General features: G+C 33.9%; 6 protein-coding genes across 12 annotated transcripts in view; 4 read left to right on the top strand and 2 right to left on the bottom strand.

Moving 5' to 3' along the window:
- Positions 1 to 549: 549 nt before the first annotated feature.
- On the top strand, positions 550 to 7,242 carry LOC100746581 (phospholipase ABHD3). Its single transcript, XM_003491473.4, has 7 exons — positions 550 to 856; positions 4,701 to 4,870; positions 5,247 to 5,457; positions 6,093 to 6,205; positions 6,403 to 6,640; positions 6,744 to 6,909; positions 7,028 to 7,242. The coding sequence occupies exons 1-7, from the start codon at positions 623 to 625 to the stop codon at positions 7,204 to 7,206; spliced, it is 1,311 nt and encodes a 436-aa protein (XP_003491521.3). The 5' UTR covers positions 550 to 622; the 3' UTR covers positions 7,207 to 7,242.
- Positions 7,243 to 8,213: 971 nt separating this feature from the next.
- Positions 8,214 to 12,066, bottom strand: LOC100746464 (prolyl endopeptidase). Its single transcript, XM_003491472.4, has 13 exons — positions 11,906 to 12,066; positions 11,718 to 11,831; positions 11,278 to 11,501; positions 11,030 to 11,217; positions 10,725 to 10,950; positions 10,426 to 10,585; positions 10,143 to 10,343; positions 9,836 to 10,018; positions 9,622 to 9,735; positions 9,408 to 9,556; positions 9,126 to 9,338; positions 8,720 to 9,044; positions 8,214 to 8,652 (listed from the first exon to the last, which is right to left on the bottom strand). The coding sequence occupies exons 1-13, from the start codon at positions 12,032 to 12,034 to the stop codon at positions 8,587 to 8,589; spliced, it is 2,292 nt and encodes a 763-aa protein (XP_003491520.1). The 5' UTR covers positions 12,035 to 12,066; the 3' UTR covers positions 8,214 to 8,586.
- A 1,098-nt stretch (positions 12,067 to 13,164) lies between these two features.
- Positions 13,165 to 13,970, top strand: LOC105681096. The gene has a single exon (XM_012388607.3). It carries the CDS (start codon positions 13,687 to 13,689, stop codon positions 13,837 to 13,839), a length of 153 nt encoding a protein of 50 aa, XP_012244030.1. The 5' UTR covers positions 13,165 to 13,686; the 3' UTR covers positions 13,840 to 13,970.
- On the top strand, positions 13,589 to 16,322 carry LOC100746349 (lipoyltransferase 1, mitochondrial). Of its 2 annotated transcripts, XM_012388605.2 has the most exons (5): positions 13,589 to 13,970; positions 14,025 to 14,633; positions 15,061 to 15,168; positions 15,373 to 15,586; positions 15,648 to 16,322. In XM_012388605.2, exons 2-5 carry the CDS (start codon positions 14,055 to 14,057, stop codon positions 15,995 to 15,997), a joined length of 1,251 nt encoding a protein of 416 aa, XP_012244028.1. In that variant the 5' UTR covers positions 13,589 to 13,970; positions 14,025 to 14,054; the 3' UTR covers positions 15,998 to 16,322. The 2 variants fall into 2 exon arrangements, with proteins under 2 accessions (XP_012244028.1, XP_033178027.1); XM_033322136.1 differs by having other exon boundaries at positions 13,686 to 14,621.
- Positions 16,173 to 20,198, bottom strand: LOC100749011 (leucine-rich repeat-containing G-protein coupled receptor 5A-like). 5 transcript variants are annotated; one of them, XM_033322132.1, is made up of 7 exons: positions 19,635 to 20,198; positions 19,215 to 19,244; positions 18,359 to 18,566; positions 18,026 to 18,198; positions 17,644 to 17,877; positions 17,398 to 17,558; positions 16,173 to 17,165 (listed from the first exon to the last, which is right to left on the bottom strand). In XM_033322132.1, exons 1-7 carry the CDS (start codon positions 19,818 to 19,820, stop codon positions 16,547 to 16,549), a joined length of 1,611 nt encoding a protein of 536 aa, XP_033178023.1. In that variant the 5' UTR covers positions 19,821 to 20,198; the 3' UTR covers positions 16,173 to 16,546. The 5 variants fall into 5 exon arrangements, with proteins under 5 accessions (XP_033178023.1, XP_033178024.1, XP_033178025.1 ...); XM_033322133.1 differs by having other exon boundaries at positions 19,351 to 20,197; XM_033322134.1 differs by having other exon boundaries at positions 19,215 to 19,417; positions 19,635 to 20,196.
- Positions 20,199 to 21,185: 987 nt separating this feature from the next.
- The window catches only part of LOC100746230 (zinc finger protein 395), a 92,341-nt gene continuing 89,627 nt past the window's right edge, over positions 21,186 to 23,899 (top strand). For both annotated transcript variants that reach the window (XM_024369406.2, XM_003491470.4), the window contains exon 1: positions 21,186 to 22,479. In XM_024369406.2, the coding sequence (XP_024225174.1) occupies positions 22,090 to 22,479 (390 nt within the window). In that variant the 5' untranslated portion in view covers positions 21,186 to 22,089. The remainder of the gene's footprint in view (positions 22,480 to 23,899) is intronic.

The raw sequence follows: 23,899 nt of genomic DNA, 5'->3' as shown, positions 1-23,899 counted from the left end.
GCTCGTAATCATGTTCGTTACGTGTATACGAAGCTCCACAATATAACCTAAATTGTGAAAACAGTACAAAAGCATAACATAAATTCAATAATTTGCTCGGACATAGATACATTAAAAAAGATCTACATACAAATATGTAACGAACTAAAATAATATCACGATACCATGTAATAAGAAAACCAATGTTTTGTATATGTTAACAATACAATGTCACTGACACACGTATGTGAGTACTTCGTGTATAAGTAACTTGTACCTAACAATTTTACCTTCATCAAATACAGTTCAACACGTGTAAAATGATCGAAGCATAGTTGCATTGACGGTGCTAATATAAAAGTTGAAATCATTGTACATATTACATAATTCTCGGTTGCAGGTATATTGTATACCTTGCACACGACTCCTATACTCTGAATGCGTATACGTATAGAATGACATAAGTGTTAGTCTATGAATGTGAGATTCACTGGTGTGCACGTGACTGAATCTCGAGTATACGTTTCTGTATAGTCGATGTATGACTAGCGGTACCGGTTGGTCGTCTAGTGAGATACATCTATATGTAGTTGGCTGTTCAATTATTCGAACGTCATGCGCGTGGTCAACCGAGTCCATCCTAATGCTTAGCAATCGGCTGTTCGCTATCGGCATTCGGCGAGCAAAGATTGTCAACGGTCTTGGTAATCATTGGAGTTCACGTCACGCCAGTGACAGCAGCTGTCGCACGTCGCACATATCGATAAAGTGCACGATGTTGAATTTATTCGGACCACTTCTCGACATTCCGACGACCTACTACGGGGCGCTGCTGGGCGTTGGATTCTGCGCTTATTATCTTTTTGAAGTTGTTAAAGTGAGTAACTTGATAAATACACCTTCTGTTTCATTTTGTTACTATTTTTTCCGGAAATTAATTATTATTTATGAATCGCGCGAATAGAACAATGGAAAAAAATGAAGTATACCATATTATGAATCATTAATAAATTGACCGATTGAGTACAGGCACTTAATATGATTTTATGACGGTAATACCAATGTACTTGTGGATTTTAGAGAAAAATGATGGGAGAAGATACTATAGAGAAGATAGTATAGAGAAGATACTATATTTATAAATTAAACGTTTTTCTAAAAGAAGATAGATAACAGAAAATTTTAAAATAATAACTTTAATATAAACTTTTAATGTTATTAATATAAATCGATATATATATCGATAATATAAAAGAATAATACAGAAATTGGTACATGATTGAAAGTAAAATTGAATAATAGATAAACAGGTTCCCACGTATGAATATTTTGGAACTGAATCTAAATTTGCAATTGAATTATACACGACGGCGCGGCGGATAGCATTTATCCGCAGACTTTTAACCTTCGTTAAATTCAATCAGCACCACATTTAGTCCAGAGTCACGCGTCTATAGTGTCTGCCTTCATTCTATTAACGCCATTTATTGTAGAAAGATAAACTTCGCCAACACAACTTGAAACATTAAATTCATTCTGAGGCTAATTGTAAGCGAAAGTTATTTAGACTTTCACGAAGAAATAATCGCTACTCGGAGATGTGGCTCATGATGAGGGAAAACTACAAAGTTGAATCATCAATAACCGCATTGATAATTTTAAAGTACATTAACCTTAACCACACATAATCCATCCCTGAAAGTCTAATATCTCTAATATCATATATAAGCAACTTGTTTATAAATAACGATGAAGAAATCATATTATTTGATATGAATTACTTAAAAATTGCAATATACAATAGAAGATATTTGCTATATATTTCATATTAATTTAATATTTCGTGTCTAATCTATTAATGGTACGACCTAAATAGATTTTTTGCAACGTTATTAAAGTTTCGTGATAATCACGTTTGATTAATCTATCGAGAAATTTTCAAAGTCAAAGAATTTTTTCTTATCAGTTTATTAATTTATATCGATATATTATCAGGACTTCCGCGATATGATTCGATTACGAATACTTCGAACTCTCACACACCCTTCATGGTTCGTACGAGCCACGAGGAGATGTATCATCTATTAATTCGACCTTAAAAACTCCGAGGCACTTGCAGTGAACATATTGTATGTGCATTCGGTGTGCGCGCGCAGCGCACGCAACACCGGAACAGGTAACATCGTATGTATTTGCTAAATAACAACTACTCGAATTGAAAATAATACAATACTAGATAATCATAAACATCTCTGTATTCACGTGCTCAATTATTATCTACATACATAGATAAACATTAAATCTGTTTTTACGATTTATTGAAAGCAGTAAATATATATCTAGTAGTGAGTTTCTAGCGTGATCAAAAACTAAAGAATACAAAATACAAATCTGAATGTGGCAAGAAAGCAGACAAAAACAGTGAAATTTAAAAAATTATTCATCATGAAAAAGAATGTTCATCAGGGAAAAAAATCGATGTGCAGAATATCTTCTCAGGACAGTATATTGGTTGATTTTACCTTTCTCTCCTTTTTTCATTCGATCTAAAGACGTGGAATATATAGTGATCTTAAAGTATTTACAGAACCTGGTGGAGAGATTGTGTTACACTTGCTGCAAACACATGCAAGGAGCATATGTGGTTTTTTTGTGGTTAAAATGTAAATGGAAACGGACAATGTATTTCCATACATTAACGTACAATTTTGTATCAATATAAACAGAACAATGGAAGAAATCTTACTTTTGTAAATTTAAGTTATCGTACTTCAATAACGTAAACTTTCTATACGTACAGGGTAGGTTATTCATTTAACTCAGGATCCGCGCTCGCGAGAATATTGAAGCGGTCACAATGTAACATATACGCTTCCTACTACAATCAAATGTCGTAAGCCATTTATTAGCTGTTATTAGAAGTATAATTAAGTGAGAACACAGAGTAGTTTGGTTATCGCCGAAGGACTTTCAATTTAACATCGCAATAAGGAGAGGAATAAGCAACGATTTCATGTTCCTGCGAGCTCTCGAAACTTCGAAACACGCAAGCGAACGCGATTTTGTTTGCACATGTAGCTCAATTTTTTAATAACAGATATCTTGAATTTAGCTTATCTGAAATGTAATTGCAATGTAATTTTTATTCAAAATCGCATTCAAATGCCACAATTGTTGTGAACTGCGTTCGAACTAGTCGGGGAACGACAAAAGTTATTTATGTTAGAACAATAAGAACACGAACGTATCTTTAAATCACAGATTATCAGTATTCGACAGCTCATAGTTGGTTCACGACATTTGATTGGAGTAGTAAGCCTCATGCTACACTGTTGCCATTCTCACAGTACATACTCAATGTACTGCAAGCGCGGGTTCCGAGTTAAATGCATAACCCTGTACATGTAACAAAACATAGAATTTAAATAACTTACATAAATGTACTATGTACTAGTTCAAGTCTATGTTATATATGTATATTAATCGATTTCTTTTTATGGAAATGAAAATTATGTTTATGGCTTAAGTAACATCAAATCACCATATATGTAACATCAAATCATCTGAGAATATATAAATATTTTTTTCCAAAAACTGATACAAATTATAGTCTTTATCTATTTTATATCCACTATCACAGAAAGTTCTTTATGAATGATGATACCGATGATAATTAATCTACTTCTCTTTAAATTTTTTTATGAGTCATGTACATACAGTGCAAGAAACGCTACTTGTGAAATAAACATTTTATTCGTTCATAAAAACTTATGAATAATTACAGGAAACATCCGATAATCGTACAAACAGACCCTGTGCATAATTGCACAGTCGTCATCCCTACTACGAGCGGAGAAATGGGGGGAGGGGGGTGCGAGACCTGAGCCCCCTAACCTAGCCAGAGGCTCGATGGCCCGCCGCAATCGAGTAATGTTATATGATCCAGTATCAGATATCGTTGAGACAATGTATTTAGGTACTAATTCAAAAGTAAAACATTTTTATTTTTGACTTTTTTTTAATGAAACTTTTACTAATGTATTTAAGAAATCTTTCTGATGAAAATAAGACCAAACATGATATAATCTGAATCATATTTACTTACTGATATATATTTAGTTATCGTTTATTAAATAAGCAAATATACGCTAAATTATATTGTGTCTGATGTCATTTTAGTCAGAAACATGTAACAAATGTGTTGGTAAAAGTTTCATCAACCACAAATCAAAAATAAAAATTTTTTGAGTTAAAGTTTGCAGCTTGTTGCGACTCTTTAATATTTGTCGAATGTTCCCTACCTTCAGTCCCTCTTTCTCTTTCACTCGCATTATCCATTTCTATATTTAGCAAATCTAAAATTTTAATTTCAAGAAATAGAATCGTTTCTCTATCTTCATAATTTACAACACTTGGCTCCCCATTTTCATATAATAATCGAATGTTTCCTAAGTTTATATCTACAGAGAATTTGTAATTCGTTATTAAATTAATATATCAAAAAATATTTTCCCGTAATAGTACATAATAATTGAAAGGTGATTACAGCAGTCAAGCAACAAAAAGTTATCATGAATAAATATATTCTTTCAATTTCTTTGGTACCTATAAATTATCTTCAATCCCCTGCAGCTGCTCAGCTCTAATGTTCGTTGATCAGACCGCTCATTGCGACCAATAAGTTGATGAAAAAAATAGCAAGCCTTTTAAATGACTTTCAGACGCCTATGCTGGTATGTGCGAATGGACCATTCCGATCATTTCTAGAAGAGCACGTATCTCTAGTGAGGAACAAGTTTTGGCCAACCCTATGGTGTTTCGAATCCAGGGCACAAACCATTATAGCAAGCCTTCTTAGATCGCGAATCTTGCCACCTATTCACTATAAAAGGTTGGTTTACGTCTAACGTTACTCCCATTTTTGTACAAAATTAATTCCCATAAGAGAAGAGAAAAAAATAGTGCAATAAAGAAAGCTTACAATTGAAAATAAGGAAAATTATCTGACTGGAATTGAAATATAAAAATCAAAGATGTTAATTGTTAATCAAATTATCTTTGTATTAAATTGTTGATTCAAATACTAGCATTTTTATACCAGAATATTAATTATCCTAAGCAATGTATACTTTTTTTCTTACGTCAGAAGAACTTATTGTAGCATGGTACAAGCAAAGATTAATGACCGCTCTTGTCTTGAAGTGCACGATTACAAGCTAATTACCAGACTCGTTTGCTTTCGATCTAATTAATCAATTGTCTCACAGAGAGATTCTGACCTTGTCGGATGGGGGTGAAGTGGCTCTGGATTGGGCGGAACAGGGATGTTCCGTTACTTCGCCCATCGTGATTATTCTGCCAGGACTCACCGGCGCAAGTCAAGCAGAATATATCAAGTGCCTTGTCTCGTCCGCAAAAAAAGTTGGGATACGATGCGTAATCTTCAACAACAGGGGATTAGGAGGCGTAGAATTAAAGGTATAAGAACATATATAAATTTTGTATAAAAAATATGTATCGATCTTTCTATCATATTCCTTTATTAACGTGTCTGTTTTAGTAATTTATGTTTAGTAATATTTATTATATACATGTACATATTACTAAATATATATATATATATATATATATTTATATATATATATACAGGGTGGTTGGTAACTGGTGGTGCAAGCGGAAAGGGGGTGAATCTACGCGAAAAAAGAAGTCGAAAATATGGAATAAAAATTTTTTTTTTTCTTTTTTTTTTAATTTTCCATCGAGACAACGATCTACAGTGAGATCCGTTGTAACGTGCCGCACGCGTACCGAGCGAAAATTCAAAGTCGATTTTCTCGAAAACAAAGCCTCAAACGAAAAATTTTTATTCTACATTTTCGACTTCTTTTTTCGCGTAGAATCACCCCCTTTCCGCTTGTACCACCAGTTACCGATCACCCTGTATATGTACAACTCTATCAAATTGATGAATGAATGAAAATGCATTGAGAACAAAGTCAATGGTATTTTATCTTATTGTTCTCGAGTTGTTTCAATTCTACACGTTCAGTCTACTTATCCTTCTTTCTTGGAAATTGGAATGGAAGTTTAATCAAGTAATTGTACAATTTCAGACTCCACGAATGTATTGCGCTGCAAATAGTGACGATTTATCAGAGGTTATCGAATACGTGAAGAAGATTCACCCTCATGTGCCCCTGGGAGCGACAGGAATCTCGATGGGAGGGTAATGAGAAAATCTTTTCCTTATATGTAAAACAGTTGTATAAGTGTCATATATATATGTGTGTGTGTAAATCATTTGTTTGTTCATCGTCCTCGTATCTATACATAGAAGGCACATAAGAGATGTAATTAATATATTATGACAGTATCAGTAGCGATATAATAATAATTTCTTTTGTTATGCATGTATTTTTTCAGATTAATTTTAGGTAATTATTTAGCACGACAAGGAGTAATGGCAAAAGGAAAACTAAAAGGGGGATTCTTGATATCCGTGCCATGGAACGTATTCGCTGCAACGAAAAGTACGGAAGAGAATTATTTTAATTTGATGTTAAATAAGTATTTGGCCAGCACACTTCGTAAGAATTTACGGCGTTTACACTATTCTTCGGAAACCGGAATGTTCGACGTTGACATTGACACTATTCTTAAAGTAAGCTTGTCTACTGGAATTACTATAAAATATTTACTTTTAAAATTCATTTAAAATTAATGTTATTATTTTTAAACTGTGTTTTCTTTCTTTATGTGATCAGAGTCAAACATTGAGAGAGTTTGATTCACATTTTACGGTGAAACAATTCGGTTACAAAAATGTAGAGGAATACTATTCCAATGCAACCATACATGACAAATTACATTTGATTGACGTGCCGTTATTGTGTCTCAGCGCTGCAGACGACCCATTTCAACCATTTCAAGGTAAATTATTATTTTAAGTCACCAAATGATTACATTAGTCGTGCTTATTTTTTATATTATTTATTTAAGATAATTTATTTATGATAATAACCTTTTTTAATATCTTTTTTTCGTTTAGCCATACCAGTAAAAGAAATATCAGAAACTAAAAATGTAGCTGTTGTTGTAACATCCCGCGGCGGTCACATTGGTTTCATGGAGGGTATGTGGCCAGTAAAAGAAGAACAATACATGGGTAAACTGTTTTCACAATTCTTCACCGCTCTGTTCACTACTGGTTTCGATTGTCAAATGTGATATGGAAATTAAATGAACTTACAAATTATATATCAATGCATTCAAATCTAAACATTAATATTTGCGTTCAGGCATTGCGTTAAATCTATCACGTGCCATAATTAATCATATTCAGGGTATTGCACATGCGATGTAAATAGTACTAAGAACTATTGACTTTCCTCCGCTTTTATACTAAAAAGATTTTCATGAACGACCTACGAAATATTAGTTAATAACATAATATATATAGATATAATTTTTTACAAGCACATAGAACAATGTATAAAAATAAAATGCACATATTCGTTTTTGCTAGTAATGTTATATTTATTTTTAATATACTAAGTGTTTAATATGAACTTTTGTTATGCATATCTTATTTTCAAAATAAATGACACTTTAGTTTTATATATTTGCTTTGTATTCGGGCAAATTTGCTTCAAATTAAAGAATATAAACAATTTAAGTCGTTTGAAATAGTTTTGTAATGTATCATTCAATAATTTATTTCGTTCATTATAAATATTTCGCACAAGATTATAATAAATAAAAGTTCCTGAACAAATTAATCTGGAAAGTACAAACAAACATATTCGTTATATTAACACTCTATTTCCAAGAGCTAATGTTGAAATTTGATTAATAAATTTAATAATATTAAAAACGCATAAATCCACATTTAAGGACTACATATTATGAATTGTGATACTATTATAGCAGTTAGAAACAAACATATTGTTAATGTATGTTGTTAAATTTTATATATAGTTTCTGTTATAAACTTTATAAACAAATATTGTAAAAAAAATAAGATATCCTATATTATTTTTCCTAATTTTTTAATGTTAAATGTACGTAAAACGTAAAAGTTCAATAATATATTTTATCAATAAAATCTTTTCTTGTTATTCAATATTTAATAAAAATAAAAAATCACATTATATAGAATTTGATCAATATTATCACTTAATCCTAGAAGTTAGTAACGTGAATTAGAAAATGTATTTTGTTACATTAAATGGGAGAGGTAGGCTATAGTAAATTACATAAATTTTTTATTTGATACAAAAAAGATTTTTACTATAAAATAATTTGCTGAAAGCATTCTAGAATATTTCGAAATATTATTTCGTAATATGAACGTTCATAATGTAAAAACACTTCCCATTGTATAGCAATAATGTTTTCGAATGTATTAAAATTAATTCTGTCCAATTAACTGTTAGGAAGAAAGTAAGTTTTTCATTTTTTTTTCTCCCTACTAACATATTATATCCACATTAGTAACACAGCAATCAAAGAAGGATAAAATACAAAGGATTTGATCCATAGACAGAATTGTGTTAAAAGACCTGTACTTAGTATCAAATATAAGAATGTTAATATTCTCGATATATGTTACAATTTAAATTCTAAGTTCAATGACTTCACAATAAATGCTAAAATGTCTGTACTCTCTTCGATCTGAAATGAAAAATACAATGTTAATTATGCATGCATGATCAGTTAATTATTATATGTTAATACTAACCACTTTCATAGTCGGTTTTCCACCACCATGTCCGGCTTTAGTCTCTATTTTAATTAGTAAAGGATTTGTTTGTTGTGGTAATTTTCCCAATGTACACTGCAGAGTGGCGATAAGTTTTAGACTGTGTAATGGTACTACTCGATCATCGTGATCGGCAGTTAATAATAATGTTGCGGGATACTGTCCATTCTCCGGGATTCTCACATTATGCAACGGGGAATATTTTAAAAGATTTTCAAAATGTTTTGGGTCATCCGAACTACCGTAATCAGATACCCAGGCAACACCAATGGTAAATTTATGGAAACGTAACATATCCATTACCCTGTACGATAAATGTAAAACATAAAATATAAGATAAAATAGAAGATCAACATTTTTTAATAAAATTAGCATATCGACTTACCCAACTTGAGCAATTGCAGCACCAAACAGATCAGGTCTTTGATTTACGCATGCAGCAACTAATAAACCTCCATTACTGGCACCTAAAATACTTAGTTTCGAAGAAGTGGTATATCCTTTTTCAACCAAATATTCAGCAGCGGCTTGGAAATCATCAAATACATTTTGTTTGTTAAAAAATCGTCCCCCATTATGCCATTTTTCTCCATATTCACTAAAATACATAATAAAATATTATATATCAGAAACACATTCGACTAACGTCGTTGCTTACTCAACTTACCCGCCACCACGAATATTTGCCACGGCAAGTACTCCATTTAAATGCTGAACAAACACCAGCTTTGTAACGCTAAACGTCGGTTGAATGCTAACATTAAAGCCTCCGTAGCCATATAATAAAGCTGGCATGGAACCATCCAAAACTGCATCCTAAATAAAAGATCCATTATTGTACTTTGTTTAGTATAAATTTAATGAATTTAAACAATACTTACATGTTTCATTACTATAAACATTGGAATCTTTGTACCATCTTTGCTTGTATAAAATATTTGACTAGTCTTGTACAAACTTGGATCAAAATTTTTTACTTTAATTTCGCGTAGTACCTATAAATACATTTATATATATACACATACAATTCTTTTTAATTTTCTTTAAAGTTACGTTCCTAGTAATATCATTATTATTTGTGAAGTTAATACTAACTTGTGGTTCTTCTTCATTTTTCAAATCAACTCTGTATATAATACCAGGAACTAGAAATGATTTGAATTGATAAAATATTTCGGAATATTTTTTTTGTCCCGCAAAATTAACTATTGTACCAACATCAAGCGGAAATATTCTAAGTTTTTCACCACTTGTTAAACTGTGTAATTGTAAAATATTCTACAAAAAACAAACAAGATTAATGACATCATAACTTCATTTTTACTTTGTTTAATACTAAATTTTTCCATCACAATGTTACAATTTTTTGTATTTGTTTTGAGTAATATTAATTCATGGTTACCTTAACATCTGCAATATAACAAGCTACAAATTTATCACCGTCAACTGCACATGCCCAATCTAATACATTATCAGGATGTTCTGGTAAAAGATCAACCCATTTTTCTTGCTTATAATCCAATAAATCTATAGCTATTAATTTGTAATTCGGCGCGTTTTTATTTGTCCGAAATATTGCCTTGGTATCATCATTTGTTACATACTAATTAGGAAAGAAAAGGTTAAGTAGTAAAAAAAATATTAAAACTAAAAGAATAAATATTCATGCTACTATTATCACTAACTTCATAATCAGCTTCAAGTTTGTCAACTACTTGGATTAATTGTAACTTTTCTGCTATTTTCTTCTCTGGTTTCAATTCCGTAAAGTAAACTAAATTATCTCTACAATCTTTCACAGGTGTAACAATTAACCATTTTCCACAATCAGAAACTTGTGCGCCTCTAAAGACAGAGAAACATATGCAACAAGTGTGTTAGGTAATATTTAATCAAATATGTTTGCATGAAACACATAGGATGCAATCATACGTATTTACAATTAATCAACTTTGTTAAAACACATACATAATGTATCACTCACATCCTCCATAAAGGTTCTTCAGGAAATTCAACTACAATGACATCTTCTGACTGAGGTGTACCAACAATATGATAGCATAGCTTTTGATCTCGATTACCTTCTGTTTCTGAACCATCGGTTTTACCTTTTTGATCTGGGTAACAACCATAAAAGATTCCACGATTGTCGTGAGTCCATGTTATTGGAGAAAATTTTACTTTTTCCAAAATTTCTGGGTATTTTTCACCTATATGTATTATTTAAGCATTGAGACTATGAGCCATGTAATTATAAATTCTTTTTACAGATAAAAATGCAAATTGTACCAGTTTCTGTATTCATGAAGTGGATTGTACACCAGTCAGATCCACTAATAGACAAACCATATGCATATATGCTACCATCTTCGCTAAATTTACTACTAGTAATCGCAATGGTACCATCTTCTGACAAAGTATTTGGATCTAAGAATATTCTAGGTTCACTATCCAATGTATCTTGTACATACAGAACACTGGAAAAAGAAATATTCATGTATAATAATCAAACATAGATTAATATTTACTATTATTACCTTTGGTTTTGTAAGCCAGTATTTTTATAGAAATAATACTTATTTCCATATCTAGCAGGACATGAATATTTTGGAAAATCCCATAATTGTTTTAATCGATCATGAATATCTTGACGTGCTTTGCATGAAGCTAAATATGGTATGGTAACAGCATTCTGAGCATCAACAAATGCTTTAGTCTTTTCAGAATCAGGATCTTCTAACCATCTATATGAATCTTGAACCTGGTAATAAGTATGATAAAGTCTCATGCTTTATATTGTTTTTAATTTCTATTTTGAATAAAATGTATCATTATGTTTGACTAAAAAGTAGAAATATATCTCGTACTACTATTAGTTTATTAAGATAAACTGTTTCTATCATCAAAGAAATGTTATTTATAAACATATTTACGTATAAACTTCATTTAAAAAGATTATCTTTTTTCTTATTCTAACCTCGACACCATGATAATTATCGACAATGGTTTCATCGCGATACGCTTCAGGATATTGCAATTTCTCCATTATTTTTTGATTTTCTATGTGTTTTCGTATCGTAGGGTCCAGCACCTAGATATTTTTCGAAATAATATAATTGAAATTTTGGCAGTATCGCTGACAATTATGTTACTACAAAATCTTACTTTCACAGTCGAAAAAGCCGATGCGCAAATAAATTGTGGGCGCTTACTAAGCAAATTCTTGTAAATACCAGTTTGAATTTTACGTGAGCAAATTTTCGTCCATATGTTTGCAATTAAGAACATAGCCATAATACGTATTTTTCTTACTTAACACATACTTTTTGTGAAATATAATACACTAAAATGCTTTTTTGTAATATTACACGTTAAAATAGTCACCAATACAATCAAAATTCTATTAATCTATAAGTGATATATATATATATATATTGTACAGAAATTGTTACTTTTCTGAATAAACTCTGATAAATGTCTTAAAAAGATTTATATATATTATATTATATATATTATATAATATATGTATGATATATATTATAAATAAAGGGTAGTAAAATATTTGTTTAGCTAAAACCATCACTATTGCAAAATTATACATTATTAAAATATAAATATTAAATATTTTTATTGTATCTTCAACAAATTCGATAATACATATAAGCTACTCCTTTAAATATAGCAAATTATAATTACGCATAAAGCGCTCGTCGTATCTGCTTTTCTTAAAAAAATACAAATCTTATCTTGTTCTTCACGAAATCGTATTTCACATATGCGATTTCTACATGAAACGTTCCAGTCAAAATTAAATTATGATCAGCTTTCATTTTAACGAGCATGGTTAAAGACAATTCGTACAATATTAGATAAAAATCACGTGACAGTTGATATAAAATACATTTGAAAAAAAACTGACAAACTGCGATCAGTTGTGTGTATGGTAAGGGCCAATAAGGATAAAAAATTTGTATCGGAGTAATTAAAAATGTCATTTATCAGCATAGTTATAAATGCAATAGTAGTGTGAACGCATGATACGGAAGAGTAGGGGATATATTCTTATCAAATTGGCCTTAATTACTTCTTCCAATACCATACAGTATTACTTAGCTGTTACTAGGATATAAATACGAAGCACAGTATCGTATAATAAAGACAAATGTTTATACAGATAAAAAAATAAGAGGTATATACATTTTTAATGCTCTATTTTACATAAACTTTATTTTTATTTTATCCATATTTGTTATTTAAAAATACTGAAAAAAATACATGTAATATAAATATTTTTACAAAATCTGATACTATTTTTCCAAATATAATGTAATTACTTATAACCTTTAAACGGAATAGCATAGTTTAAAATTGATAACAAATTAATTTTCCATTATTAACATTTTTTTATTTAATCTAATAACAGACAATATTACAATAAATAAAATTCACACAGAATACAATTTTTTAGCAAATATATTTATATGAAAAAATTAAGGAGAATACGGAAGGATATGCATGGTACTATTTACGAGTCTGAAACTTCGTGGGAGAGAGTCGATTACGAAGAAGAAGATATATACATTTGTGACGTGTTATCATGAGCAGGTCAGCTGTACTGCCTGTACTTTGTGCTGTGAACTTAGATAACCTCCCGCATGGAGGTTTAAAGACCTCCCACTACTTTCTTCAACTATAGTAGGAGTTTATATAACATTAAAATCTCCCGCTAGAGTATTCACAGTGAATCGGAGAGTGCATCAGTGAATTTTAGCTCCGATTCGTAGTTGCGTGCAATTTATTCTCAAGTGTAGTAACGTTACAAGAACCAGCGATTCTATCTTGGACGGAATTTACGCATCGATAGAGAGGAAGAGGTCGCCCTAGTCACCGTATACCGTTCGCTGCGGATAATTTGAATACTTTCCAAACTGTCAGCACACGGAGGAATGCAAAAGGACTGCCGAGACTGTTTAGGTATCCGATACCGTATTAACTCCCTGGATCAAACGTGGAAGTGGTTGCATCAAACAATTGCCCTTCACGATTACCTAATTTCTATAACAGCCATTCAATCTAACTTTTCGAGATTTTGTCAGTAAGGGTGCTATCTACGGACAAAAATATTAAACATTGTCAAGGCTGATTTCGTTACAAAAACAGAGGTGTTAAAGGAAGTCTCGCAAATTTAGTAATTAAAGACTGATTTCACGTACAACGTTTCCAAGGAGTACGATTTTCATATCAGTGCTGACATACGTACCTATCGTTCGATTTATCGTGACATAAAAAAAGTAGGCAGTGATTTTGCGTGTGTATGAAAAATAAATTCTACTTACACGTGCACAACGAAAGGAAAATGTCTCTGATAAACAGATTTATGATCATTATCAAACAGAAACCCCAATACAATATCACCCCTAATTTGTATCACATGTGTAAATACTCAACGAGCTTTAACGACAAGCAGAATGATGCTAATGATTCGATTACGAAGTCAGTATTCATATCGCAAGCCACAGATGTGTTCACCAATTTAGCGTTAGAACATTGGCTCTATAACAACTATAATTTTACGAATCACCACGTATTACTCCTATGGCGTAACGACCCGTGTGTAGTAATAGGACGACATCAAAATCCATGGATTGAGCACAACACTCAACTGGCTGAAAAACGCGGTATAGTTCTGGTCCGACGTAACAGTGGTGGTGGTACTGTCTATCATGATCATGGTAATTTGAATTTGTCCTTCTTCACGCCACGGGAACGGTATAATCGAAGATATAATCTGGACATCATTACCAGAGCTTTGTATCGGGAATGGGGTGTAGAAGCCGAGGTTAATAAACGCGAGGACATCGTTGTCGAAGAGAAGTACAAAGTATCCTTTCATGTAATGTATTAAAAATACTTACATATATATTTTTTTATTCAGGGTGTTCCAAAATTACATTTTCAATGATTACATTAGTCGGTGTTTAATTTGCTGGAACGAAGTTAATTATAAAATAATAATAAATATACATAAAATAATTATAAAATTATTATAAAACTTTAAGGGGCATGTGTATATGTATGTGACGTTTTATATTGCAGAATCCTTAGTTGTATATTCTAAAATTTTAATAGCGTGTAACAATTTATTTAAAAATTTATATTCATTTTATAAAAGTAGAATATTCTCGAGAAAAACACTAACAGACTTTTCTTTATTTTGTATGAAGTAACATTAAAAACCCAGTTGGAACAACCTACATAAGAGCAAAGCTTTGCGCTTTGCAAAAATTTACCTATATATCCTTAACTATTTTAAAACGCAGATATCTGGTACTGCAGCGAAATTAGGACGGCCTAATGCATATCATCACTGCACCCTATTGGTCAATGTAAACAAAACAGCTTTAAGCTTAGCGCTCGAGAAGAAGAAGGTAAATTATTTTCAATTATGTTGTAAGATAGATATTATTTATAATCACTATTAAAAGATCTAATTACTTTCTTCAAAATACAATATGACAGAATTTTTATACTTTTTTCAAATGTAATCTTTCTAGTTGCTGAATATAAAAACAGAATTTAATTTTTTTATAATTTTAAATTTCAAAAAATATGTTTATTTGTATGTATTACAGGATGGTATAGAAACAAATGCTACTGCATCCATACGATCTTCAATAAAAAATTTAATTGATATAAATTCTCATATCCGAATGGACAAACTCATTACTGCAATAGGCTGGGAATATCTTCGCACTAAAGCTCTTGTTCTTGATGATGGTGGACAGGATCTCATTCAGCGTCAAAAAGGATTTCAATATATCAATCCTACCGAGGACTGGTTTCCAGGTATATAAATATTAAAAAAGGTATAATTCTTTGTCTAATATTTTTTAATTATTATTTTCAGGATTGGACAAATTAATAAGCGAATTTCGTTCCTGGGAATGGAATTATGGTAAAACACCGAAATTCACGGTAACACGCGTTGTAGATGTACCTACTGAAGACAACAAAGTCCATCAATTTAATTTGGCGCTAGAAATACAAAACGGCATCATTGAGGAAATCAAGATGAAGCTGCCAGCTAATTTGGTATCGAAAGATTTTAGTCAAGACGTGAGCGTAATAACTAATCTACGTGGTACGAGATACGATCATGGAGTAATGGAAAATATAATAACTGCAATCGGTTGCAAGACTGTTACGCTAAGTACTAATCAAAATGTAGATAAAAGTAATATGATTGCCACGCAATGATTAAACCCATCGAACAATAACAATGATTGTACTTAAATTGTCGTTGTGTTCAAAACGAGAACCGAATTATTGTACGATAACTCGCATTATTAGCATAAGTCTGAACTGTATATAGTTTTACTCCTATAATTCTTCTTATATTGTAATATAAATGATAAAAAATGCGCTTTTAGTTATGTAGCTATTGATTTTATATTTTTGCATTATTGTTATATGCACGTATAAGTCGTGTTTGTTCTTGTTAATAAATGTAACAAAGATATATATATACGTGTAGCCATTAATGATTAGTTATCGACAATTAATTTACTAAATTTTTCATCCAGTTTTCTTTTTTCATAAATAATTTTACTATTAATCTAATTATTAGTTATTGCTCAATGATGTAATCGTTAATGTACGATGCATAACAACAAACATATATAAAAAATATTCTATGAAAAATATGTAATGTAACAAAAATTAAAGCTTCAATGCTGAATAAATAATGTAGTGATGTGCATTTTTACTTTTCTCTGTCATACTACAACAATAAGTTACCTTCTGAGGTTATGTATACATTTCTCCATATCCGTTACCATTGTTATTTAAATTCGATACTCTTGGTGGATAGAGGTTAGGTCGTAGCATAACATCGCGATATTGAGGTGGCGGGGTACCTGGACAAGATTCTATCAAACTTCTATCGCTACTTATGAGTCCTTGTAAATACGAATCCAGCAAAGACAGTCGTTGGGAGGTTATTAATTCGTCGTTAAATTGTTCGTGATACCTGTATCTTCGGTTACACAAACACATCCTCGACAACCAAATATAAGAAATGAATACTCCACTTGAAATACCAAGTATAAAACCAAGAAGAAGAAACCAATATACTACAGATTTATAATCGACAACATGCATTTGGTTTATCATTTGTTCACATGTTGACAGATTTTTATCCTTCAGTGTATTCGATACATTATATTCCGTTACCGATTTAGTTTCATCAAAAAGCATACTCGCATTTGCCAAATGATGATAACTACGTGATTTTGTGGGAAGATTAATCATTTTCTCGAATTTTTTTACGTTAATTTTCTTACCGCAAACTTCGTTGAATTCGATGCTCTTAGTATTGAGATATGTTTGTAACTCAAACATAATTTTATTGCAAGACCATGGATTTCTGGAAAGAATGAAAAAATGAAAATTTTGTTTATGTTTTTTGAACAATACTGACATATCTACACAAGGTAAGATATGTCAACTATTCGAGATGTTGAGAAGTGAATATTATTGATAACAAATAAAATGTAATGAAGTTTCAAGAGTAAAAGTTAAATTCTTATTCGAAACAATTATGTTAATAAAATAATGTGATATACATATATTAATTTTATGTGCTTTGTTCATCGTACCCTTCTAACGATAATTTGTTCAAAACATGCAATGTTTGCACGACGATGGTACTCATCTGAATCATCAAATTATTTGAAAGATCGAGACGACGAACGTGCGTGAGTCCATTGAACGTATCTGGAGGTAAATGACTAATCTGACATGAATCCAAACTTAGTTCCTGCATCGAAATTTACTTCACCTTATTAAAAATGAAATTTTTATCGAAGATAATAATTTTATCACAGATATACATATGGTAATACCATTAACGAAGAGGATCGTAATTTCGGTACATGCGAATTGAAATTATTTTTCGATAGTATTAAGATTCGTAGATTTCTGTTCCTTTCAAAGACTTCATCTGAAATATCATGGAGTCTATTTTTCGATAGATCCAAGATCGTTAAATTCGTAAGGCCATCGAAAGCATTTAGGCCGATTTCACTGATTGCATTCTCAGAAAGATTAAGGTACTTTAATTTCGTCATTCCAACATCCTAAAGTAATGAACAATTTCTCACTTACTATGCGCACAAATTCACAATATTTTAGTGAAATTATTATCAGAATTTGCTTCAATAAAATTTATACTCAGTTGCATATAATTACAAACAAAGAAAAATAATTTAATAAATTCAAACATACCGCTAACTCGAAGTTACTTAAAAGTGATATCACATTATCCGATAAGTCGAGTGCTTGCACGTTGTTCGGTGCACCTGTATGTATACTGTAAAGATGGCGGCCCACACAAGAAGCGCGCTCCAAACCATACCAAGTGTCACACACGCAAAACGACGAGCATTGTCGCGTCAAAACTGTCGTCCCGCAAGCGGAAAACATCGAAATAAGTGAAATGGTTAAATAGACGGCGATACCATGGGTCATGGTAATAAAAGTAAACGATAGATTTCACGAAAATTCGTTAAACTTATACCGCAACTAATGATTTTCGAAGTAATAGTACAGCAAATTCACTTCTGATAGAGATTATTGCGTTTTCTTGTGGCTCGTGATTGCCCCGCCAATGTAATCTTATCTTGCAACATGACTGGATGGATATCGTGGATAAATGTGTTAACGATTGAGATACGTCATCGTATCGTCTCAATTTTCTTACCGTTCCCATTATTTTTTTTTTGACAGAAACAATGTGTTTTCCGCAATGAAAAACATATGAAGCAATTTGAAATAAAAAGTAGCTGAATACAATTATTTATTACCTAATGTTTTTCCTTATTACTGAAACGTTGAGAACTATTTTCTATTCATGTTGAGAACTATTGGAGCAACTGGAAATTTTATTCCTTAAACGAAGGGTGAAAGAAGAGTACGATGAAAAGTAAGATGTTATTTATCAGGCATTATTCATCATTTTGTATTACATATTTTAATCTAACTGATACGTTCATAGGCAGAAACAACGGCGTATCAGAAACGGATGGTAATTAGTAAAAGAAATATTCATATCATATGGTCCTCAAAATTTTGAGCTTGTTATAATTTTATTGTTAGAAATAAAAAAAATAATTTTCTAAAATTTCTTGTTATTAAAATGATAACTTCAATAAGTTTCTTCGAATTGATATTCGCAATGTAGCTAATTCAGTGATTAAAACGCAGATTTTATTGTCTACACCGTAGAATACTCTCCTGTGAAAACATATGGAATTCATGCATGTATTTAAATAAGATATCAAGATTGAATAACTTTTTGCTTTAATAAGGATATAAATTTGATGTATGTATGTTTATTAATAGACATATCTGAGTATGAATAAAAAAGATAATAACGATGAAACCAAGCAATGTCAAATAATAAGATTTATATTACCACGTTTTTAGAAAAATAAAGTTCCTCAGTCTGAGACATACTTGAAAACACAATTAAAACGTGATTTAGTTTTTCTTATAGAGTTGCTTTCTCATGATCGATACAGTGAAAGCGTACTGTAAACTACTTGTTGTACCTCTTTATTTTCATTTACTGATTCTTGAAAACCGATAAAAACCTTCCGTAAAAATTCCGTGCGCCTTCTTTCATTCGAAATTCCCCGTGTGGAAAGCGTTTCCATGTGAACGCCAAAACGTGGATAGCGTTAAAGAGGTGCATTAATATAATACAAGGATGACTAAGTCTCCATTACATTGACAGCGAGAAATTACATTACAGCGCATATACATGGCGAACATAATCGCGCTCCTTTATGCGATGAAAAGAATGGCAGCCGATGACAATTAACATGTTACTCACTAGCCCTTGGCATCTCTTCGAAGTTAAACGAGGGGTAGCATTCAGTGAGCTAACAGTATAGCGTTTATTGCGCAACATCCACGGAAATAAATCTAGGATAGGCTGCTGAGAACGCGTGGACCGCTGCCTTCTATTCGGCCTTACCATCCCTCCCCACTGCCCCTTGCATCTTCCGGCCATTTTCATTGCTCGTCCTCCATGCCGCCATGACAAGCATACGGTATGGCATTGCAGCTGCCTCACCTTTACCGACCACGCCGCATTTATCGGCGTAATTACGTTTTTACCTGAAGTCGATTTTTCATCGATGTACCTACAACTCTATGCTGCTCAAAATCACTCGGAATGGACTAAAAATCACAGTCATCTACCGGTTTGCGAAAGCTACTACGAATTGGCCAACAAAATATATCGCTGCTCTCACAGACTATCCACTCCACTGTGTTTCGTCACTAGCGCCCTCAGCTGACACGAAGTACTAATTTGACATTGTTAGGATTAAATATTGAATATACGACAATTTTGCATTACAAGGCAGGATATCGTATAAGAAACAGAGAAATAATTGTAAAATATTGAACTTTTTATCGGATTGAAATTACATGTTTTTAATTAATTTTATATATTTGATAGGAAGGATAAATTTGTTCTTTAAATAAAAAATATAAAGTATACACTGTTTCCGGTACAGTGACAAGCTTTGCAAATAACTTTGTAGGTGAGGTTCTCTGTGACACATTCCCTGATGCTCGACTGCCATGCGAAAGATATTTCACTCAATGTGTGTCGTCACCGACCTTCTCAGCTGACGTAAAATGGCCGCCTTCTACTGACAGCTGAACCATAAACATAGTTTTTCTCTGTCAAAACAATATTTATTGCGATGAAACGCATAACTCCCCTTTTCCTACAGACATTACTTTGCCAAAAAGTAAGAATCTTGAGGAAATTCAAGGTATTTCATTAAAAAGATGTTACAGTATGGTGTACGAGCGGCAGTAGGAATATCTTACGAAGAGAGGCTTCTTTGACGCGGGCTTTGTACCTATCGGCAGACTGATCACTCGCTCCGATTTCGTCACAGGCGTTCTCAGCTGATGACAAAATGACTGCTTTGTGTATTTAAGTACCAGCTGATTACAAAACTGTCGTTTATAAAACCTATGCAAAATCGATATTTCCATGAATACTTTTAGGTTAATTTGACAAAGTAAATCGATGGTGTGCAAGATTTCATATGAGCCTGTATGTAATCGACGTACTTTGCGCATAGAAAAGAGGGACGCCAGAAAGGACGCCGAGTACAGGCGTACGAAAAGAGGAGAGGGCTGAGAAAGTGGAAGGTCTTGATGAGCGAAATGCTTTGGCTAGGGTTCTAGTCTGCGATTTTTTCCCGTTCTTCTCGTTGTCCGGGCGGACGGCCAATGAGAGTAAGTAGGTCAGCGAGCGCGACCAATCGGTGCTCGAGGCCGAATCACGTGGGTTTGTTGTTATCTATCAGCTGTTTTTCCCGGGCGGGCGGGCGGCCGGCCGGCGCAGTGAAAGCCGCTTGGTAGTCTGTCCTCAGTCCCTCGGTCGCTCAGCTGTGCGTCACATGTCGGGTACCGCGAGTCCTACTCCTGCCCGTATACCATTGAATCGTGTACCGCTTGCTCGTTCAAGTTACCGTACAGCGCCGGATTTCTACTCACCGGCAAGCGTCAGTCATATATTATGCTATCTACCGCGTGCACTCCAAAGTATTATCACAAATCGATCACGAAGTGCCTCGAACATGCGGACGGCGTGACGAATACAGGCAACGGTGCACGCCGTTTTGTTGATACGTTGAGTTCTGTGTTCAGGCCGCGAAGGCCACCGCGTCCTTCCTCGGTTTAGGATCGCATTTGCTATCGCGATTGCAATTTCACGCAAAACTGCCCAATTTGTCCTCGACGAGTTATCACGGAACGATGACCTAAAGCAACGTGTCGCAGTACGGAGTTTCGGAGACGTAGGAAGAAAGAAAGGAAAGAAGAAGAGCTGAAGCTACACACGACGAGTAAAACTGGTGTTCTAGTTTCCGGGAGTGTCTTTCCAAATATTTATTCGAATCATAGACATAATATATCAATCGTGTTTCGATCATCTCTTATGGAAAGTGTCGAACTGTTGAATCGCGCGTGACATTATTTCTTCTCTAGTGTGATCCAAATTTGTTTCCGGTTCCTGCATCTACGTACGTTTTTTAACGTGAGTTTCGCGGACGGTAGTCGAAGAGTGAGTCTTTAACCGCGGTGCAAATGATCTATACGAGAGGCGAATTCGCGCGAGATACTTTCGAGAACGATCCGATACATGGTATTTTGTTGTGAAGTACATCGGTGTGTTAGAATCCTCGTCGAACGTTTCAATCGATTTATCGAAGTGATCGAAACGAGAGCCGAGATCGTTTAACCATAGATAATCACGAATAATGTCGACGGGCAAGAGGCTGGCGAAACGTAGCATAATCGGCACCAGAGTGTGTGCTCCCGGCGAGGACGGGAAATACTACAGTGGCGTCATTCACGCCGTAAAAACGCCGGCGTCAGCCGCGTCCGAGTCAGGCCTCAGCATTACACCGAAGACTCGCTACTCCGTGCGCTTCGATTCCGTTCCCGGCGGCCGTCCGCCGAGTCCCAGCACCGAATACTCTGATCGCGATTTGATCGGGCCTGGTTTCGGCTCTGTCACCAGTGCGCATCTCGTGCCCGGCCAGAAGGTCTATCTTACGTACAACGGACGGGAAATTCACGCAGAGGTCACGCAACATCGCGAGCACCTCGACGAAGTAGACGTGATAATTGTACCGAACGGCCAAGAGGTGAGTGAGTTTGGCAATGCCCATTTTGTTCTACTTTCTCTTATCTCTTCTGTTTAATTTTGCGTATTTCGGGCAAATAGTACATCTTTCCAGAGTTTTCAAAACCCGTATTGCCGTAACTCTCGGATGGCGGGTGTGACGCTAGTTACTTTTAAGTTCGCTTTCTTGTAATCTTTGACGATAAGTTTATTGGGTAGTTTATTTATTTTGAACTGACAATAATTTGGTAAATTTTATTTTCGAATGATTGAATCAAACAATTTTATATTTCTAGATCAAATTTCTAATTATCAGATTTCTATCACTAACTGCCAAATTTTATGTTCAATATGAGATTGATTCAATGAGAATTGATATTGGAAAGGGAGGAATAGGTCAAAGTTTCGCTCTTATTTACATGTATGTATAGTACATTCCTTTCTCATTCTCGGTAGCGCTGTGTATTGCTGTATATCACATACTCATATATTACAAATATATACGCTGTATATACATACGTTTAAAGAAAAACGCACAAAGCATTGGCGGGGCACGTTAGGCATAACGAGGATTGATACGTCATCCGTACCGCCGCCGGGTCTCGTTGCATCGGAGCACAGGTTAGCGCGCATCAAACTCGGCGAGCGCGCATGCGCATAGCCAGGCTGTTCCGCCGAACGCGATGTTCGCGATGTTTTCGGAGAGCGAGAAAAACGTATTCTCGCGCGCGATAACACGCCATCGACAGTACTGATGACATACTATGACGAATTGCCGCGATGTTGCGTTTATTCTTAAGATATAGACGATAGATCTTTGACAGCTGGGTGAAATCAACCAAAAGGTAAGAGAGGAAAGACGGAATGGCACGTGACGATGTGACAGCCGGCTGTTACCGGGTGGGTGTGTGCGTGCGTGCCGTTAATCAGAAAATTTAATTTTCGTGACCTCGTTCCGCGTGCAGACTGTACAGTGGCTCTCCTATTTACGCGACGCGCATGAGCAGGGTCACTTCACTCCCCTTGTCCGCGTGCGGGATAGACACAGGTTTATAAGAGACAAACACGTTACCCGTATCTGAACACGAATGCCGCGTTGTGAAGCATAACTGCCACGCACAATGGAATTCGTTTCTCCGATTGTCGTCGATCTAGCGGATTGGCGATCGAGAATATTCGAGAGTAAAACAATGTCTGATCGTAAATGGGTGGGGGAACCGATGGAAGGGGAGTATAACTTCCAGCGAACGAATAACAGGTTAACGAATGGGTTAACAGAAGGAAATGCCTGCGTCTCGAGGCGCATCCGCCGCCCGATATTGGAGTCACACGATACACGAGACCGATGCCAGTCCGTCGATTTTCGACACGCCTTTCTCGAGTTACGGCCAGATAGAATCCGCGAAGTGGCCGCGCGCACGCGCGGCTGCGCACACGCGAGT

This window comes from Bombus impatiens, unplaced genomic scaffold (assembly GCF_000188095.3).
Source record: "Bombus impatiens unplaced genomic scaffold, BIMP_2.2 scf_0565, whole genome shotgun sequence".
Lineage (NCBI taxonomy): Eukaryota > Metazoa > Arthropoda > Insecta > Hymenoptera > Apidae > Bombus > Bombus impatiens.
Note: the sequence above shows the minus strand (reverse complement) of the source record. Positions and strands in the feature narration are given on the sequence as shown.

What these genes read in the sequence shown, in the direction of transcription:
- LOC100746581 (XM_003491473.4), top strand. Translation starts at nt 623, where the DNA reads ATGCTTAGCAATCGGCTGTTCGCTATCGGCATTCGGCGAGCAAAGATT. An exon ending in CCACCTATTCACTATAAAAG is followed by an intron (nt 4,871 to 5,246) that starts GTTGGTTTACGT and finishes ATTGTCTCACAG; the next exon opens with AGAGATTCTGACCTTGTCGG. An exon ending in TAGGAGGCGTAGAATTAAAG is followed by an intron (nt 5,458 to 6,092) that starts GTATAAGAACAT and finishes GTACAATTTCAG; the next exon opens with ACTCCACGAATGTATTGCGC.
- LOC100746464 (XM_003491472.4), bottom strand. Translation starts at nt 12,034, where the DNA reads ATGGCTATGTTCTTAATTGCAAACATATGGACGAAAATTTGCTCACGT. An exon ending in CTTCATGAATACAGAAACTG is followed by an intron (nt 10,951 to 11,029) that starts GTACAATTTGCA and finishes TAATACATATAG; the next exon opens with GTGAAAAATACCCAGAAATT. An exon ending in GAAGAACCTTTATGGAGGAT is followed by an intron (nt 10,586 to 10,724) that starts GTGAGTGATACA and finishes CTCTGTCTTTAG; the next exon opens with AGGCGCACAAGTTTCTGATT.
- LOC105681096 (XM_012388607.3), top strand. Translation starts at nt 13,687, where the DNA reads ATGCAAAAGGACTGCCGAGACTGTTTAGGTATCCGATACCGTATTAAC.
- LOC100746349 (XM_012388605.2), top strand. Translation starts at nt 14,055, where the DNA reads ATGAAAAATAAATTCTACTTACACGTGCACAACGAAAGGAAAATGTCT. An exon ending in AGTACAAAGTATCCTTTCAT is followed by an intron (nt 14,634 to 15,060) that starts GTAATGTATTAA and finishes TTTAAAACGCAG; the next exon opens with ATATCTGGTACTGCAGCGAA. An exon ending in TACCGAGGACTGGTTTCCAG is followed by an intron (nt 15,587 to 15,647) that starts GTATATAAATAT and finishes TATTATTTTCAG; the next exon opens with GATTGGACAAATTAATAAGC.
- LOC100749011 (XM_033322132.1), bottom strand. Translation starts at nt 19,820, where the DNA reads ATGAAAATGGCCGGAAGATGCAAGGGGCAGTGGGGAGGGATGGTAAGG. An exon ending in CGCAATAATCTCTATCAGAA is followed by an intron (nt 18,199 to 18,358) that starts GTGAATTTGCTG and finishes GCGGGACGACAG; the next exon opens with TTTTGACGCGACAATGCTCG. An exon ending in TACGATCCTCTTCGTTAATG is followed by an intron (nt 17,559 to 17,643) that starts GTATTACCATAT and finishes ATTTCGATGCAG; the next exon opens with GAACTAAGTTTGGATTCATG.